General features: G+C 47.0%; 1 protein-coding gene across 1 annotated transcript; it reads right to left on the bottom strand.

Moving 5' to 3' along the window:
- Window positions 1-56: 56 nt before the first annotated feature.
- SLC35C1 (solute carrier family 35 member C1) lies at window positions 57-4,295 on the bottom strand. Its single transcript, XM_032188349.1, has 2 exons — window positions 3,719-4,295; window positions 57-1,599 (listed from the first exon to the last, which is right to left on the bottom strand). The coding sequence occupies exons 1-2, from the start codon at window positions 4,251-4,253 to the stop codon at window positions 1,040-1,042; spliced, it is 1,095 nt and encodes a 364-aa protein (XP_032044240.1). The 5' UTR covers window positions 4,254-4,295; the 3' UTR covers window positions 57-1,039.
- Window positions 4,296-18,616: the final 14,321 nt, after the last annotated feature.

The following is an 18,616-nucleotide window of genomic DNA, read 5'->3' on the forward strand; positions in this document are numbered from 1 at the left end:
TCGAGCGTTTTTGGGTGTTATATGGTTAAAAGTTTATTTATTTTTTTTTTTCCTCAAGCGCTGAAATGGTGACGACCGGGTAAAATGGCGGGGGGTTGTGAGGGAACGAGCCCCGAGCAGTGAGGGGGGGTACGAAGCTGGTGTGGTGTAAATCTTCTGGAAGGAGCTCAGGGCATGGAGGATGAGTGTTGTGAACCCCAGGAGATGTTGTGGGATCGCCCTGAGGGAGGAATCGCCTCAGAACAGCTTTTCCTCTCCCTTCTGTCACTGAGGGCAGAGGCACGCTTGCTCCTCATTAAGGCAGGCAGGCTGCTTCAGAGAGCACACTTTCCCTCAGAGGAAAAGGTGCAGATGCATCACACCTGCTTTTAACATCGTTCCCAAATTAAGAACCCAGAAGGCAAGAAATACAGGCATTAGAGACCTCATCAGGATGAGTTACTGACCCACTGGAACATGGATTTGAGGTACTGCTGCTTCTTAGGCTTCAGACAGGAAACACAACCAGACAGGAAAGAGGAAAGAATTTCCAACCCTTCACATTGAACAAGGAAACAGGAATAAACTGTTACTGTCAATTCCTTTGCAGCAGAACCATTTACTGAGGACTATCCCCAACAGCTTGGCTATTTGGCTCCCCCTCATGGAGGTTCAGGATTGTGTAACTTCACACTCTGAATTCAGTCAGCTGTCATCCTAGATCCCTAAATACACAAAGCTCCCATCCCATTCTTTGACTACTATATGCCCACCCCACAGAGATGGGAATTGCTCAGATTAGGTCAGTCGCAATGGCCATTTTAGAAAGACATCTGTGAAAACTGATACTTCTCTAGAACACATGCTCTCACCCCGTCTCTGAGCTGGGGAGATCCAGTAGACAAGACATAATTCATTTAGCTCTTTGGCTCTGGTTCCTGACACAGCTCCCCGTACCATTTGCAGGTGAATTTTTCCTGCTCCTTGCTCTTCTCCGCAGGAGGAAAGGAGCTCTGACGGTTAATTCCCAGGTACAGAAACAGGTGCAGGCTGAATCTGCCTACACACCAGTCTCATTTTTTTCACTGCTTTTTAGATTAGGATCCTCTTCCACTTTTCTCATCTCCAGCCCTTTTACCCATGTGTAGGCAAAGGAGCCCCCCAGCACCATCAAGTTACTTGTCCACCACAAGAAGCTCTTTGTCTCCTCAAAGTAAATAACAGCCAGCACCGTTTGGGCACAGGCCTTGGCTGTCCCGGACACATTGTGGGTGAGTGGGCTTGTGAACTTAATCTGGAGTCCAGTCACATACCCAATGGCAAAGCCAAACACTCCCCCCAGGGTCATCATGCCCCAGAAAGTGGGGTTTCCCAGCTTGTCGAAGTGGTAGAGGGTGTGGAACTCGCCCAGCATCATCATGAGGGGGAAGAACAGGACACAGGCATTCAAGTTGTTGTAGAAGGTCAGGTGCCAGATGCTACCATCCACCACAGGCAGCACCTTCTTGGTGTAGATGGCATTGAGGGAGACACACAGGCTTGCTAAGATCCCAAAGAATATACCTGCCCATGACAGAGTGCCCTCTGCTCCTTCCTGGTCAACGCCCAGCCAGAAGCCACCTGCAACAAAAGAAATCAGGCATAATATGTACATCTGATGAAGGACTCAAAATATACAGTTGGTGATTCATCATCTTCCTAATATTGAACAACCACAGCCACAAGCAGAGACAGGCTAGAAGGCTTCCCCTTTCTATTATACTAACCCGCAAAGTGTCATGACTACTGTCCTGGGAAGATTTATTTTAGGAGTGCAGGTAATTTATTGTGCTACCATTCAGTCTCATTCTCACACTGAGCAGGAAGCAGGAGTTTAGAAATTACAAAAGGACATGAACTAAAGCTACTGTTTGTGTACAGGTCACTTTTAGAAGATCATATGATTTTTATTTTTATTTTTTGAAAAGACAGCAAACTGGACATGTACGTAGCAAGAAATACTCCTCTTATCTTAGAGGCTTAAAGAAAAAAAAAAACTAGGGAAAAGTATCACACCTCACCTAGGCTTTGCTGCACTGTTAACAGTAACAGAAATAAGTCAGAAAAGATGGAAACATGGTAAACGCGTGAGTTAAAATACAAAAGACCTTGATCAAAAGAAGACTACAAAGTAGAAAGGCATCCTCACTGTATTAAACTTCTTCAATGGCCAGAACACTCTTTAACCAGCTCTGAAACAGGAGCTACAGGCTCTTTTGCTCCAGGGCAGAGAGGGAGACTTCGCCCCATCCAGCTCTTCAGCAAAATGTAAAAGGAGAGATCGGCTACTGAAGGAGTGCTGCAGTGCTTCTGCATTAGCTACTTTACATTAGAAGCCATGAGGGAAGTTGCCTGCAAGTCAACCAACACATGCTGTAAACTAAGTCCAAGTACAAAAGAGCTCAATGCACAGACGAGGATGACTGTGTCTGGCCACAGAGGATGCTTGGCTGTGCTGGCATACACAGACAGGCAACGCTCCTGCAGCAAAGGGAGATGGAGCCAGGGGACAGAGCCTTAGAGAAACCTGGAAGGCTGGTAAATGCCACAGACTTGGGTAACACCTGAGCACGAGGCTAGCTAAAGCCAACTGCTGGCATCACTTGGTGGGGGAAACAGTCGCTGCTCAGCCAGACTGGCTCTCCTGTTTGCCTCTCATATAGAGAACTTGTCTCATCTTTCTGAAGTCCATCTGCTTGTCTAAGCACCACCATGAACACACGTCCACCTGGAACTGAAGTCAATGTTTCACCATCCTTGGCATCAAAATGACCCTCTAAATGGAAGGCAGCTTTTCACTTTATTGGGCCTTTGGAGCAGAAGGCTTGTAAACAATTCCCGTTAAGCTAGTCAATGCCCTGCCCTACTTCCTCACCACACAACCAGATTTTCTGGTGGTGCTTTATGCTTGATTTGATTAGCTAATCTTGTCTGAATTGGCAAGCTCCATTGTATGGTCCCAACAATGCTGGCAGTCTAAACAAACACTTATTGTTTTCAAAGTTAATTATTAACATTCACTTGAAAATAGGGAAGAAACAACTAGTTCTGTAATGGCCTTTGTGGGGGAAAAGACATGGTATCATCTTAAGGCAAATGAAACTTCATTAGAGGATTGACAGTTATTGCTGCTTAAGGAGAGCAACAGTCAAGTGATAGTGATTTCCTTTCCTAATGACACCTGTGTGCTCCAGACACAGGAAGCAGACTGCCTAAGGCAGAGCAAGAAAAGAGCCCTCTGATGACCCCATCGCATCCAAAAGCACTCATGTATGAGGGTGACTTCCCAAGAGGAAGGAGGGTTCTGCTTGGTTCATTATTTGGGTTCAGCATCCTGTTCTGAGCGTTAGGCCAGAACAGCACTACCAGCCACTCGAAGTGGTTAGGGCTTTGCCTGCCACCAGGGGTGGGAAGGAACACATGCAAAACGCAGGTAGGAAGGGTTTTGTGTGGGAAGCAGGAACTTTGCATTCCCCTATCCTGCAGGAACAAAGACTGAAGACTTGAGGTGCACCAGCAGCAACAGCCAGAGAGCAACCAAGAACCTAACAGGCATTAAGCCCATAGGCTGCAGCCCAGAGCAAGACACCACAGTCCTGTTAGCCCGGGACCTCTACAGTCACCTGCCTGACCTCAGGAGCATCCCCTCCTCGGGCTCTCTGAGGTTTGGGGTGGGCACAGACCCCCTGTTCCCACTCACCTATGATAACACCGCAGGCCAGGAGGGCATAGAGCGAGGTGGTCTGCTTGAGCAGCAGGTAGGAGAGCAGCACGTTGAAGACAGTGGTGAGCGAGCGCCCCACGTTGTAGAAGGCCACGCCGACGTGCTTGAGGCAGAGGTTGTTGGAGGTGACCATGCCGATGAAGACGACGGAGAGGGGCAGCACGCTGCGGGACACCTTGAGGTCGAGGCGCCGGGCGCGCAGCCCGGCACAAGGCGCCCTGCAGGCAGCCCCCAGGCTGAGCCCCGCGCACAGGGCGGCCGTCATGGCGCACTGGAAGAAGGTGACGAAGAGCGGGGCGTCGAGGCGCAGCGAGGGGCTGTCCAGCAGGTACTTGTTGAGGAACACCATGGTGATGGAGGTGAACCAGTAGAGGCAGACCACCAGCCCGATGCGCAGCGCCCGCAGCACGAAGGGCGCCCGCCGCTCCTCGGCCGGCAGCAGCGGGTCGGCGGCGCCGCCGCCCAGCGCCATCCGCAGGAGCCCGGTCCGCGTCAGCTGCGCCCTGCTCATGGCGGGCACAGACCGTCAGCACACGGCCGGGACCGGGGCCGGGACCGGGGCCGCTCCGCTCCCCACCGCCTGCGCCCCCCGCCTCCGAGCCCCGCTCACCCGCTGCCACCACCGCCGCTGCCTCCGGCCCCGAGCTTCCCGGAGCGGCGCAGCCCCCCCCGCCGCCCTTTATTCACGCCCCGCGGGCGCCGCTCGCCGCCTCCCCGCGCCGCCATCTCGGGGAGGGACCGCGCCGCCCCCCTGGGCAGGGCCTGGGGGGAGCCATGAGGGGACCTGGGCCGGGCCCGGCACCGGGGGGCGATCCCCAGGGCTCGGACACGGGTTGTTTGTCCTGGCCCTCGGAGCGGCTGTAGGGCTCCTGGCCTACGTGTTCTGACGTGGAAAGTAAAGACTTGTGATGTGGAAAATAAAGATTTCTGCTCCCCTCCCCACCTTTTAAGTCACTCCTCTTCCGTTTATAGTTTCCTACATAAATCTTTTCCCTATACCGTTTCTTCTTGCAGCAGCTTGCAGGTTTTCTTTAATTTCTGTCTCAATTATTTCCCCATGTTACTTGCTGCAGCGACCAGGAGCAAGGCACTGAGCGTTGACAGCTACGTTGCCATCCTCACCTGTAGGACTTGGCCTCCCGGTAAAAATAACAAGGTGGGGCTGATCGTATCTCCAGAAGCAAATCCGCTGCACGCCCTGCTGGGACTGCAGATTTTGTAAATACCTGAGGGGCCCGAGGGATGCTCCATGAAATAATAATCTGGCCCCAGTGCTGGCACCCCAGAGCTGGCAGGGACATGGGCTGAGATGTCCTCATGGGACTGAAGTACTCATACAGACACTCTGGGTATGCTCATATCAGCTCCAGTTGTGCTCAGTAAGCACAGGCACAGAGCTGTTGTTTCAGACTGCCATCAAATTTGGGAGGGCAGCCTCCAACCCTACAGAGCTGTGCTGCTTGTGGCACTGAAGGAGGCTCGCCCTGCCAAAGCTCTGGAAGCTGCAGGATCTGAACGTCACCTGGGCTGCCGGTATTTCAGCTGGGTTGGGTGTTTGAGATTGATTCAAAGATCGAAGCCGAAATTCCTTTAAGTGGTATATTCTTTATTGCAGCGCTGGATGCACGGGGGATCTCTCCACCTATCGTGCATACTCAAAACAAAAAGCAGTCTTGAATTTATACAATCAATCTATCAATATTCTACAAGCACCTATACATATGCATTACCTATCCCCGCCTTCCCTCGCTTCTCATGCTAATTAGCCTTTTGGCACCTTGCGCCTGCGTAGAGCCTTCCAAGAATTGTGGGCAGGGGTCTTTGGGACGTGGGCAGGGGTCTTTGGGAGGAAGACCCCGAGTCTTCCTCACAGTGTACTTTTCACCTTTGGTCAGGAATCTGCTGAATTGGCAGGTTTCTTAATTGCAAGAGCTGGTTGTTGCCAATTCTTCCCTTTGTTGTATCTTTATAATGAATTCCAATGTCCAGTTTTGAGATTTATAGTCCTTACGTTTGTTTCTCTGTCCGTCTGCCGCTTCCTTATCATGAGTTTCAGTGTCTTGTTTCGAGATATACAGTCCATGTCTGGGGATTGTCCTTGCCTCCCCAATACCTCCCCAATACCTCCTTAATCAATCCCCCCTTTTCTTTTCCCATGCAAATTCTTTTGCATCAGATACTTTCATTATTTACAGTAACACAACAAAGCAGGCATCTAAACAACATGCACACAAATATTCCTAACACTACTAATACGATTAGAGCAATGAATACTTGTTTCAACCATTGGAAATTGGGCAACCAGGAGGTTAACTTATTCCATAGTTCACTAAAACTCCATGAAAGATCATCTTTACTGATCTCATGTAGGATCCTGGTCTGCTTCCATATTTCTTCCAGGTCGGTAGAGATCCTTCCACTCTGATCTACATACACACAACAACTTGTGTTTATTACTGTACAGACTCCCCCTTGAGTGGCCAGTAACAAGTCTAGGGCCATCCGATTTTGTAATACTACCTGTGATAAACTAGATATCTCTTCTTGTTGAGCCTTTATAGCATCCAGAGTTTTGTTTTCTAACTTCTCTATAATTGCAGAAATATTAACTATTGCCTTTTCCAATTCACTCACTCCTAACCATGGGATAAACCATCAAACAAAACTATGAAAAGCGGTGTGTCTCTCTATCAATGGATTGTTAATTTTTTGTCTGATTCTCCGCATATGATTTCTCAAGTAACCTCGAGGCACTACATCATGTACTGTCATATTGGGGACTACCGCTCCAAGAGTGCAAGTTCCCTTCCAATTCTCAGGCAAGACCTTACGGGCTGTATCATTGCATAGCCAATACCACCCTTTTCCTTCTGGAACCGTCCAGCTGGTTGAATTTGCCCAGCCGCTAGTCGTACTAATATCAATTGTTCAATTACAAGATGTCTGATTTCCCACATAAGTAGTATCCGTATTTATACAATGCTGTTTTCCCATACCCTTAGGCAGGTTACACCTTTGTACACATACATAGTAAGATTCCAACGGCACGAAGCTACTAACTTCTAGTTCCAAAACTTCTTAATATTTTCGACCCCAAGATGTGTCTTCCCACAAATTAGTCCAAGATAAGTTTGCAGGCGAGGGAATCCCGATTAACGATACACCCTTATTCCCATGCTGTGGCAGATGGGTGCATACCCAACAGTTCGTCTTATTAGTTACTTGAGAAATTGTTTGTATTAAGGTCAGGTGTAAGTTCTCATACCAAGTTGCCCACCCCGAATCCGAGAACCGCACCCCTGCAATCATTAGGATCTGGAAAACCGTAATTTTGTTGGTCCAATTGGAGTGGTGGTCTATATCCTCGCCGGGACCTTCTTCACCCTTGAATTGTGGATCCAAGCTGCTTGCTTCTTAATCTTAATGGCGGTGTGTGTTTTCAGTAATACTTGGTATGGTTCCGTCCACTTTCCTTCCATTTTTCCTGCATGGGTTGTCCTGAAAAAGTCTTTATATATATATAATCCCCGAGCTTAAAGGGGTGGATTGGTTGATCCAACCCTCTAGCCCTGGTCCCTAAAACAAATTTATGTACTTTATTTAATTGTTTCTGAAGTTCAGTTATATAAGCATATAAATATTCTGATCCTAACTGCGTTAGGTCCTCTCCACTAAATAGAAATTGCTATGGCCTTCCATATAAGATTTTGAAGGGACTCAAATTCCCTTTTATTCTAGGTTTAACTCTAATTCCAAGTAATGCTAAAGGGAGGGATTGAGGCCATGACAAATTAGCTTCTTATCCAATTTTAGCTATTTATTGTTTAATTAAATGGTTCATTTTTTCTACCTGTCCACTTGCCTGTGGTCTATAAGAGGAGTATGCAGTTGCCAATCTATCTTTAGAATCTTACTTATCTGTCCTACCACTTGTGCACAAAAATGTGAAACTCTATCAGAAGACATTGCTACTAGAATCCCAAAGCATGGTATTATTTCATTTAACAAGACTTTAACCACTTCTCTTGCTTTGTTTGTTCGACAGGGAAAGGCTTCAGGCCTTCCTGAAAACATGTCAGTCAGAACCAGTAATAATGATACCCCCCTTTTCTAGGGAGTTCTGAAAAATCAATTTGCCACTGTTGCCCCGAATAATTTCCTTTACCAATTATTCCAAATTTTATTCTATTCTTGGTATTGGGGTTACTGTGTAAGCAAATGCTACATTGTTGAGTCCCACTAATGTCTGACTCAGGCTCTTATGCAGTGTGCCAGCTCCCCAATACGTTTTATTGTGTTCTGTAAGAACTATGGGCCATGTCAAACTAGAGGGTATTACTATGTGGTTATCTTTTAAATATACTCATCCATCTGGTTTCATTTTACCTTTCAAATCTTCAATTAATTTTAAGTCTTCTTTTGTATAATTTGGATATAGTTTGGATTTTACCGTCTGGTATCAAAGACAATGCCTTCACCTCAGTTATTTCAGCTGCCTGCTTAGCCTCTGCCAATCGATTTCCAATTTCAAAATCGGTGTTCCCCTTTTGGTGTCCCTGACAATGCATGATAGCTACTTTTTCTGGTTGTTTTACAGCCTCTAACAATTTTAAAATTTCTTCAGCATACTTTATGTGTTTTCACTGAGCGGTCAGCAATCCATGTTCTTTCCAAATTGCTCCATGAGCATGTACCACGCCGAATGTATATTTAGAATCTGTCCAAATATTTACCCTTTTTCCCGCTGCCAGTTCCAATGCTCTCGTGAGAGCAACTATCTCCGCCTTTTGAGCTGATGTTCCAGGGGGTAAAGGCTTAGACTCGATTACCTGCTGAGTAGTTGTTATAGCATATCCAGCTTTACGTTGTCTTTGCGTAACAAAACTGCTCCCATCCGTGAACCAAGTTTCTTCCGCATCTTCCATAGGCTCCTCCTTAAGGTCTGGTCGGCTGGAATACACAGTCTCTATAGTTTCTAAACAATCGTGAATCACAGGTTGTGCCGGAGCATCACTAAGAAAAGAGGCTAGATTCACAATATTAGTTATCACAATTTCCACGTTGTCCTGTTCTACCAATATTGCTTGATATTTCAAAATCATCAATTCTTGTTTAAGTTGTTTAAAGACTTTTTGTGCTTCTCCAGTCCAGACTAACTTTGACTGGTTAATCTTTATCAATTCACATAGAGGCTTTACCAATAGTCCATAATTATAAATCCAAAGGCGACACCAACCTGTCATTCCTAAAAAGGTTTGTAGCTCCTTTACCATTTGAGGTTCTGGAGTCCGGCAAATGACTTCCTTATGTTCAGTTCCTAGTTCTCGTTGTCCTTCCGAAATGTCAAATCCCAGATAGGTCACACTTTGTTGAGCCAGCTGGACTTTCTGTCAAGAGACTTGATATCCATTTAAACCCAGAAAATTAAGACGATTTATAGTCCATTGAATACAACTCCCTTTAGTCTCGGTAGCTATTAAGAGATCATCTACATATTGTAACAAAGCACCTTCAGTGTCCGGAGGCATCCATGTTTCGAGTTCCCTTGCTAATTGGTTTCCAAAAATAGTGGGGCTATTCTTGAATCCTTGAGGTAGTAATGTCCACGTAAGCTGCGTCTTTCTGCCTGAATCGGGATTTTCCCATTCAAAGGCGAATAGGTTTTGGCTTTCTGTGGCTAAGCCTAGGCAGAAGAAGGCATCTTTTAAATCCAGTACGGTAAACCAGACTTGACTATTCTTTAATTTAGTCAGCAAAGTATAAGGGTTTGCCACTACTGGATGTATATGCTCAGTGATTTTATTTATGGCCCTCAAATCCTGAACTAGCCTATAGCTTTTTCATCTGCCTTTTTAATTGGCAATATGGGTGTATTTTATTCTGATTCGCATTCAATCAATAATCCATACTGTAAAAAATTATTAATTATCTCTTTAATTCCTTTCCTATCTTCTATCCTCAAAGGATATTACTTAACCTTAACGGGTTTCTCTCCTGGCTTTAATTTAATAATTATTAAGGTCACATTTTTACCTCTTTCAGGGGTTTCAGTAGCCCAAACTCCTGGACATACTTGATCTGTGATCTCTAAAGGTATTTCACTTTTAGGGTCAGTTTGCATTAGTGCCAAGCTTAACACATTTGTTAGTTGTTCTTCTCCTATACTTAATTCCATTTTCCCTTTTTTCAAAAACAATTTCTGCTCCTACTTGCTCTAATAAATCTCTACCTAAGAGTGCCCATGAGGAGCTAGGCATATATAAAAATCTGTGTATGCCCCATTGTTTCCCTAACTTGTACTTCAAAGGATCACAAAAATAAGCCTTTTCAGTTACACCTTGTCCTGGTTTCAGTTAGAACAGAGTTAATTTTCTTCCTAGTAGCTGGTACAATGCTGTGTTTTGGCTTAGGATGAGAAGAGTGCTGATAACACCCCGATGTTTTAATTGTTGCAGAGCAGTGCTTATACCAAGCCAAGGACACCACAGCCTTTTGCCCTGTCCTGCCAACAGGCAGGCTGGGGGTGCAGTAAGAGCTGGGAGGGGACAGACCCAGGACAGGTGACCCGAACTAGCCAAAGGGGTATTCCATACCATCTGACGTCATGCTAAACAATATATAGGGGTGGCTAGCCGGGGGGAGGGGGCCGGACTGCTTGGGGTTAAGCTGGGCATCGGTCAGCGGGTGGTGAGCAATTGCATTGTGCATCACTTGTTTGTACATATTATTAGTAGTGGTACTATTATCATCATTGTATTATTATTATTATTATTATTATTATTATTATTATTATTATTATTATTATTATTATTATTATTATTATTATTATTAAACTGTCTTTATCTCAACTCACGAGCTTCACTTTCCATTTCTCTCCCCCGTCCCAGAGAGGGAGGGGGAGGGTGAGCGAACAGCTGCGTGGTGTTTAGCTGCCGGCCGGGTTAAACCACAACACACCTTTTACCCTAACATAATAATTCTGTGAAGGCATTAATGCTTGATTTAGAACTGAATACGTTGCCCCATATCAATAAGAAATTTCACTTCCATTCCTCCCCTAGCTTCATTATAACCAGTGGAGGATCCGCTAGGGTAGATTCCCCAGGTCCCCATTATTCCTGTTGAAATCAGGGGTCAATTACCCTAGGAAAAGGCTAGTCAATTTGTCCTCCGAAGCCAGGTCCAAACCGTTTTGTTTTATTTATTTATTTATTTATTTTCATTACATTTCAGAGTTGGTCTAAAAATTCCATAGGGGTTTCTTTTAGACCTTGTTGGAAGCATATTCTCAATTCCCAATTCATCCAGGTTTTAGTATTTATTTAACCGTTCATAATTTTCAGGATGATTTGGGTCTTAGCGGGGGTCGGTCAGGGGAATGCAATTGTCCACAGTTCCCTGAGCGGTCCCATCGGCAATCTGAGCTCGCACATGAACTCAGGTTGTTTTAAGAGTTAACTGGTTTTCTGTTTCTGTGACAACTCTCTCAGACCCATCATGGTCCCTTTGCCCCAAAGGGCTAACACCCATGATTTTAAGATCTCTGCCTCGGGCAGAGGCAGAACTATTAACATTCCTACATCCTCTTTCCCTGCTCATTCAACTTCAAACACCTTTAACACTTTCAACAACCCTTTTAACACTTCCTTTATCTTTCTCCAGCCTGTACTTCTCTAATGCCAACATCAAAGGCTCAGTCAGGGGCCAACTTAATTCCGTACCTTTTCCCACCAAGATGCTGAAACATCAGTATACAACATTTCATCCTGTTCTGCTTCTCAAAAAACAACATTAACTGTAGCAAAATATTATAGTTTAAAGTTCCATTTAGGGGCCACTTTTCTCCACATTCCAGCTTATAAAGCGGCCACCACTGATTACAATATTTTATCAATGTTTTCCTGTTCACACTTCCACCGGCAGATCCTCCAATATCCTTCCAGTGACTTAAAACACATCCTAACACACTTTTCTTAGGAATTTCACTGCTTACTCGCCCCCCCATTTTCCAGTTTACACTTTCAGAATACACGTGTTACTTACAAAAGTGTATCACAGAAATGTATCACTCACAAAATTACAGGCACGCAATATCTTTCAGTAGCGATGTCACAAAGCTACTATTACCAGCAATATTGCTAAAATCACAATAACAATAGTCAGAGTCAAATTCCACATGCGATAAGTCAGAAAACCGAACTGTGTAACACTGTAACGATATCTCTCTTATAACAATGCCACGAACCTACTATTACCACCAGAAAAATAGCCAAAATCACAGTAACAATAACCAAAGTTAAATACCATACTCCATGAGTCAGAAAACCGAAATAGACAACACAATTCCAGATGGACCTTAAAGCGAGCTCTTTCCTTAAGGTCCCCAAATATACTTATGGTGCTTACCACAAAGTATATACCAAACACTGCCTCGCAGAAGATCACCTTCTGACTTACAGACAGTTCCAGATACAGATGGACCCCAAGGTCCCCAGATATACTTGTGGTACTAACCACAAAGTATATACCAAATACTGTCCTGCAGAAGTCACCTTCCGACTTACTGGACAGTCCCAGATGACCGGTCTACCAGAAAACCAAACCAGAATAAAGAATATACTCACTTACAATGATGGGGTCCTTGTCTGCCTCCGCAGTGATCCGGTGAGTCGAGGAGTCCCTCCGGGAAATCCCGGGGGTACCCTAGGGAGTCCTGTCCCCAGCGGGTCCTGCGGTCCGGCAGAGAGGTCGTCCCATCTGGGGTGCCAGATTGATTCAAAGATCGAAGCCGAAATTCCTTTAAGTGGTATATTCTTTATTGCAGCGCTGGATGCACGGGGGATCTCTCCACCTATCGTGCATACTCAAAACAAAAAGCAGTCTTGAATTTATACAATCAATCTATCAATATTCTACAAGCACCTATACATATGCATTACCTATCCCCGCCTTCCCTCGCTTCTCATGCTAATTAGCCTTTTGGCACCTTGCGCCTGCGTAGAGCCTTCCAAGAATTGTGGGCAGGGGTCTTTGGGACGTGGGCAGGGGTCTTTGGGAGGAAGACCCCGAGTCTTCCTCACAGTGTACTTTTCACCTTTGGTCAGGAATCTGCTGAATTGGCAGGTTTCTTAATTGCAAGAGCTGGTTGTTGCCAATTCTTCCCTTTGTTGTATCTTTATAATGAATTCCAATGTCCAGTTTTGAGATTTATAGTCCTTACGTTTGTTTCTCTGTCCGTCTGCCGCTTCCTTATCATGAGTTTCAGTGTCTTGTTTCGAGATATACAGTCCATGTCTGGGGATTGTCCTTGCCTCCCCAATACCTCCCCAATACCTCCTTAATCAACATCAATGTGCTCTGACATGGAAAGGATGTGGAGGGGAATTAAAAACTAAAGGATGAAAGACTTCAACAGAGGTCAGCTGCTCACGGAGCAGCCTCTCCCTGTCATTAAGGAGGTTACTGATAGCCACACCTGTGCCAGAAATAATTCCAGCCCTGCAATCTCCTATCAATGTCCTTTATGTGCTAGTTGGAGCAGGTGTGATATAGGTCTTGTGTGTTCAGTGATTTTCTAATGTGGGTTTTGCCCACAGCATGCCATGGAGTATAGGTCTGTGCTCTGCTGTCTGAGCCTTATTTACATAAGTAAATTTCTCGTTTTTATGGAGGTAAATAAAACTTTTCCGGTATGACCTGAATGAAGTAGACATGGTGACATCTGCAAACAGCTCATAAAGATACGGAGAAGTGTCGGCTGCCTGAGCCCTCTTCCTGCAGTGTTAACTTGGAAAGCTAAACACAAAAATGTCACTGCCACTACTATTAACTACTCCAGTACTGAGGTGCAGCCTGCGCTGATCTCTGCACCCCGCTGCAGCAATGCAAGCTGTGCAGGAACTGACCGACACCTTTAAAGGCAACCTGGGTGCTGGGGTAAGCTGCACACACACTCTCCTGCTGAAGTGATTATGCCACAAACCCAAGTCATTATTCTGGGTGTAAAAGACCCATCTGCCCATACTCACAGGCCAAAGCGTCCCACCTTCTCTAGACAGTGTTTTATAACAAAGGAGTGTTTTCCCTACCAAACTCTCTAGCATGTTATAGATTCAAACTGCCGAACAGGACAAAATAAATTAACAAAATTAACAAAATAAAATAAAGTTAATACCAGATTCCACAGTGGTGTGCTGGAAATTTCTGACCAGGAAGAGCCTGGCTTGGTTCTAGAGGTCCCAAAGGCCCCTTACACATACACATGGCTTCAGCATCGCACATGCATTTTGAATTTGAAAGAAATTACCTCTTCCCCCAATAATGTTGCAAATATGACCCCATCAGAGCCAGGCAGAGAACAGTTTTTCTCCTCAACTTGCTCATGTTGTTCAAAATATCTTCTCTAAACTAAACACAGAAATTAGAAATGGAAAAATGAATCCCCAACCCTCAATCCCATCTCGTCTGCTCGTTCAGCACATAGAAGATTGCTTTGTCCTGCGCAAGTTTGAAATATCCCAATCAATAAAATGTTCATTGCTTCTCTTGGGAGATTATTCTCCAGACTTATAATACATGCATGGCACGTCTACGTGGGAAAATTGACCAGAATAGCTATCTCAGCCCTGACAATATAATTCCCTGATGCTGACAGTGTTTTCCAAAATAAAAGTGATTTATTTGCAGATAATCACGTAGTTCTGTGATAGTTGCGCTGGTCAATCTCCCTAGGCAGAGCTCGTCTGCAGGGATGGCAATGGTTTTGACAAGTGCTTTGAGTAAAGGCTTGCCTGGGTGGAAAAGCTGTCTGGCAGAGTTACTGTGCCATAGCTGGCCTGCCTGCCTGCCTCGAGGGATGCTCTGCTTCGGGGCACAAGAGATTTCTGAGGAAAGGTGGTAATTAATAGGTTATCATGTGAGCTGGAGACATTGTGGCAATGCGGGCTGGCCTCTGGCACAGCACCAGCCTTGGGCTTTCCTGAATTAATTCCTGCTTGAATGAAAGCTCATCTTTTAGAGGAAAAAAAAAATCAATCTTGTCTAAAAATACATCCAGGAATACTAAATCCGGTGGGACACTAGCAATATACTCCAATAGCTGTTTGTTTCCCCCTAATAGCACACACTGCTCCATGCTTGGACTTGCTGGGTTCAGGATTTCAGTCTCTGGATCCTGTTACAACTTTGCTGATGTTTTTACAAGCACATGCTTCCAGGCTGATGAAGATACATTTTAATCTAGTTTTGAGAAGTTCAATACATTTGACATCCTTATAGAACGTGTTTATTACGCTATAGCAGCAGTGACTGCCCTCCTTATGCACACAAGGCCTGGGCATTTTCCTGCCTGGTTGCACATTAACGCGGCACCACGTCACCAAGAACCAGCCCAGGATTGTTCCTGCTTTAAGAGAGCGCTGCCTCAGGTTCCCCAAGTGCTTTCAAAATAGCTACCACTAGCTTGGGACCCAGTTTTGCTGGGCTGTAGGCACTGGGAAAACTGGATGTCACAGCAGCATCCTTGTGCCCACGTCCCCAGAGATGCCCATGCTCCTGGGCAGGCAGCAGCACTCCTGTGTCTTTCCCAATCCTTCCCCATCTTAACACCAAAACCTTTTAAAATAAGGCAGAAACTCCCCGGGAAAGCTCTCCCTTTCCTCCCTAACTTACTTGACCTACTTGAAAGGCAGCAATTGGGCTGAATACCCGCAGCCCGGCTGCTAAAACTGGGGTGTCGGTGCATCCCGGCGGGGAGGCGGCACGAATCCCTTTTCCCAGCTGCACAAGAGACCCGAAGAGGCCGAGCATCAATGTTGGCGACACTTGGCGCTGGGGACACTAGGGGGCAGGGCTGGCACGCTTTTGGGGCTTTCCCTGCCTGGCCTGGGCAGGACTAGGGGGCTGGAGCCCTCCTCTTGCCGTCCCACATCGCCTCCCCCCCCGCAGCAAAGGCGATGCAAAGCCACTTTTGGGGCCACACCGAGCGCTGCAGTGCCCAGCCGGGGGTGACCAGCGTGTCCCTTGGTCCCACAGGTGACATGAGCACCCCTGGGATCCCCCCAGGCTGCCCCCCGGCCCCTCCAGCAGCCAGCAGCATCCTGCCTGTCCCGGCTCTCCGGGGCTGTGATTTATGAGGCAGCCCCTTGGAAACGCTCCGAACCCAGAGCTTAAGTGCTGCTGAATGGCAGCATTAATTACTATTAAAAACACACATTTATATCTCTCTCACCTGCTTTAAATCCTGGGAAATTAGATTCCCTACCCATCCCTTCCAGCCCTGGTGGCAGCTGGGGGTGTTTTATGGCCCTATAAAGCCTTGCAGTACCTGCTGTCTATATGGGCTTTTATTTATGAGGCCCTTAACAGGCTTGCTGGTGGCACCGTTTGAGCTTCCCCGTACCCCCATTTTGGTGCTGTTTCCCCTGCCAGGAGCTGTCCCCACAGCTGCCCCTCCTGCAGGGCTCCAGCTTACTGTTTAGCCCCATTTCCCCTCATTTCCCTCTGTGCTTGAAAAGGGTCCATGCACACTCCATGCTGCTCCTGGTGGTGGGAATCGGGTGGGATTTGGTGGTGGGATGTGCAGGTTTGGGCAAAATCACAAAATGGGGAGTTCAATGGGGAGCCCCCAGCTGCTCTCGCACAGCACGCAGCGGGTGAGAGCACCGGCGGTAGGTGCGTATGGCAATTTGTCTCAGCCTCTGTACTTTTTTTATGTGGAAAAGGGATTCAGGGAGACACACGCCTCTTGACAGGCTTCTTAATAGCCTCATTTGCTTGTCCTTTGCTGCAGTCATGCCACTTATCGTCAAAAGTCACCAGGGGCTGGGAGATGAGCAGCCCTAAAACCCCAGATCACAGAGACAGCAGCTTGTGTACATCTACCGCTATGTTTGTGTAGGTCCTACAAATATTACAGCCTTTCTTTTCAGAGGGTGGAGGCGAGCTGTGTAGATGTAGATCCTGAAATAGCCAGCTTTTCCCTAATGGACTGCAGCAGTTCTGCAGCTCATGGTATGCTGAACGCCTTGATGGAGCAGTTAAAATCTCACCACGCCTTGGGGCTGAGAAGCAAACCCCATTTTGCTGGGGGCCTCTTGCGCCCACACAACGGAGGATGGTGGGGTGGAGAAGAGCAGGGGGCCGGGAGCTGTGCTCATCTCCAGGGCTCTCCCATATAATGTCCCTGTCCCTGGCTCTGCCCTCCGAGCACTTCTGGGCCCTCAGACCTGCTGGAGACCAGATGCTGCTCTGGGGAATTGGCCAAATTTGTGTGCCTGTGTCAGCCTGCCAGGGAGAAATTGATAGATATCTCTGCCTCCTGACTCCCAGGCTGAGCATGCTAATTTATAGATTGGATCTGTCGCTCCTGATAAACGATATCTTACTTCCCTAATGCCGCCTTCAAATTGAGTTTTTAAGGCTAGGTCAGACAGGGAAACCAAAGGGTGACTCCGCTTTCTCTTTGCTTTGGCTCCGTTCTCCGTGGTTGGGCTGAAGTTGGCTTTTCAGGCTGAGGACAGAGCCAGGAGCTGTGGCTGATGCCATCCTCGGTGGCCAAGTGGCTGCCTCAAACCAGGCTCTGAAGCCCCACCTGCCTCCTCCAGGTGCTCACTTGGACCGAAATCCCTGAATCCAGTTTGGGCACGGCAGCCCCTGCAGGATGCTTGTCAGTATAGTTAGCAACACACGTTATTTATGGAGCAGCAACACCATTTCCCTGGAAATGAAAAAATCCCCAATCAACCAACAAAAAAAATAATAAAATAAAATAAAATAAAAAACAGTCGATCCAGCAGAGAAGAGGCATTTCCCATAGGGGTGCTGAACGGGACAGTGGATGGGATGGTGATGGGATGCCCCGTCATGAAGCACACGCCAGACAAAGATGCTCCAGCTTTGTTTCCCTCCTGCCTGTGTCCATCCCCCTTATCTTGCAGCCTGGCTGAGCTGTGTGCTGGGGCAGGGGGTGGAGGGGGACCTGAGACCTCACTCAGCAGCCCCAGCTTGCCCAGGAGCACAGGACGACACCAGAAGGCTCCCAGCTTTCCCCCTGCCCATGCCTGAAGCCAACAGAGAGCCCGCTGGCACTCCTCGGGGAAAAGCAGCAATTCCCTCTCTCTGCCTGTGCCAGGTCAGGTGTGCCGAGCATTAATCCCTCCAGGGGATGCGCCTGGATCAGCACAAACACAGCTTCTCCAGCAGCAGAGAGGAGCAGTTTCTGGAGCGCAGCCAGCGGCTCAGACCTGTACATATGTGAGCAGCTTTGTTCCTCCTCCGGGGAGCTGCCTAACAAAGTTGAGAGTTGGCCAAACACCCAGGATTAAGCATATCACTGCTCTAACCCTCCGGAGGTTAGGGGAGCGAAATGCACATGTGTGCGGACCCATTCGGCTTGTCGTCATCGAGCCCTGGATATTTTCTTGTTACCCAAGAAAGGAACTTGCTGAAGCTGCCTCTTTATGCCCCGAGCACCACTGCAATAACCCAAAATAAACCAGGCCAGTGAATCCCTTCCAAAGGCAGTGAAAGCAGCAGCCAGAGTCAGGGCCCTTCCACTCACCTTCGCTGAGCTCTAACTCTGAAACCCAACGAAACATCCTCATTTCCCAACTTCCAGAAACCTCAGCAGCCCAAATTTCCCTGCACGACCATCGCAGCTGATTGAGACGGCAAATCCTGCGGCACATCGGAAACTGAGAACGACGGAGCTGGGAACAATAAACCGAATCTGAACTTCCAATTAAAGAAACACAGAGGAGATGGCTGCAATTCGATCCAGATTTAATTCAATCCAAGCTTCCCCTGTTCAAGGCTTGTTTTTCTCCCCCATCCACTGCAAGAAACCTTGCTGCTGAATTTAGGTCAGGCCTCACC

Source organism: Aythya fuligula, chromosome 5, assembly GCF_009819795.1.
Source record: "Aythya fuligula isolate bAytFul2 chromosome 5, bAytFul2.pri, whole genome shotgun sequence".
In the NCBI taxonomy this organism is placed as follows: domain Eukaryota; kingdom Metazoa; phylum Chordata; class Aves; order Anseriformes; family Anatidae; genus Aythya; species Aythya fuligula.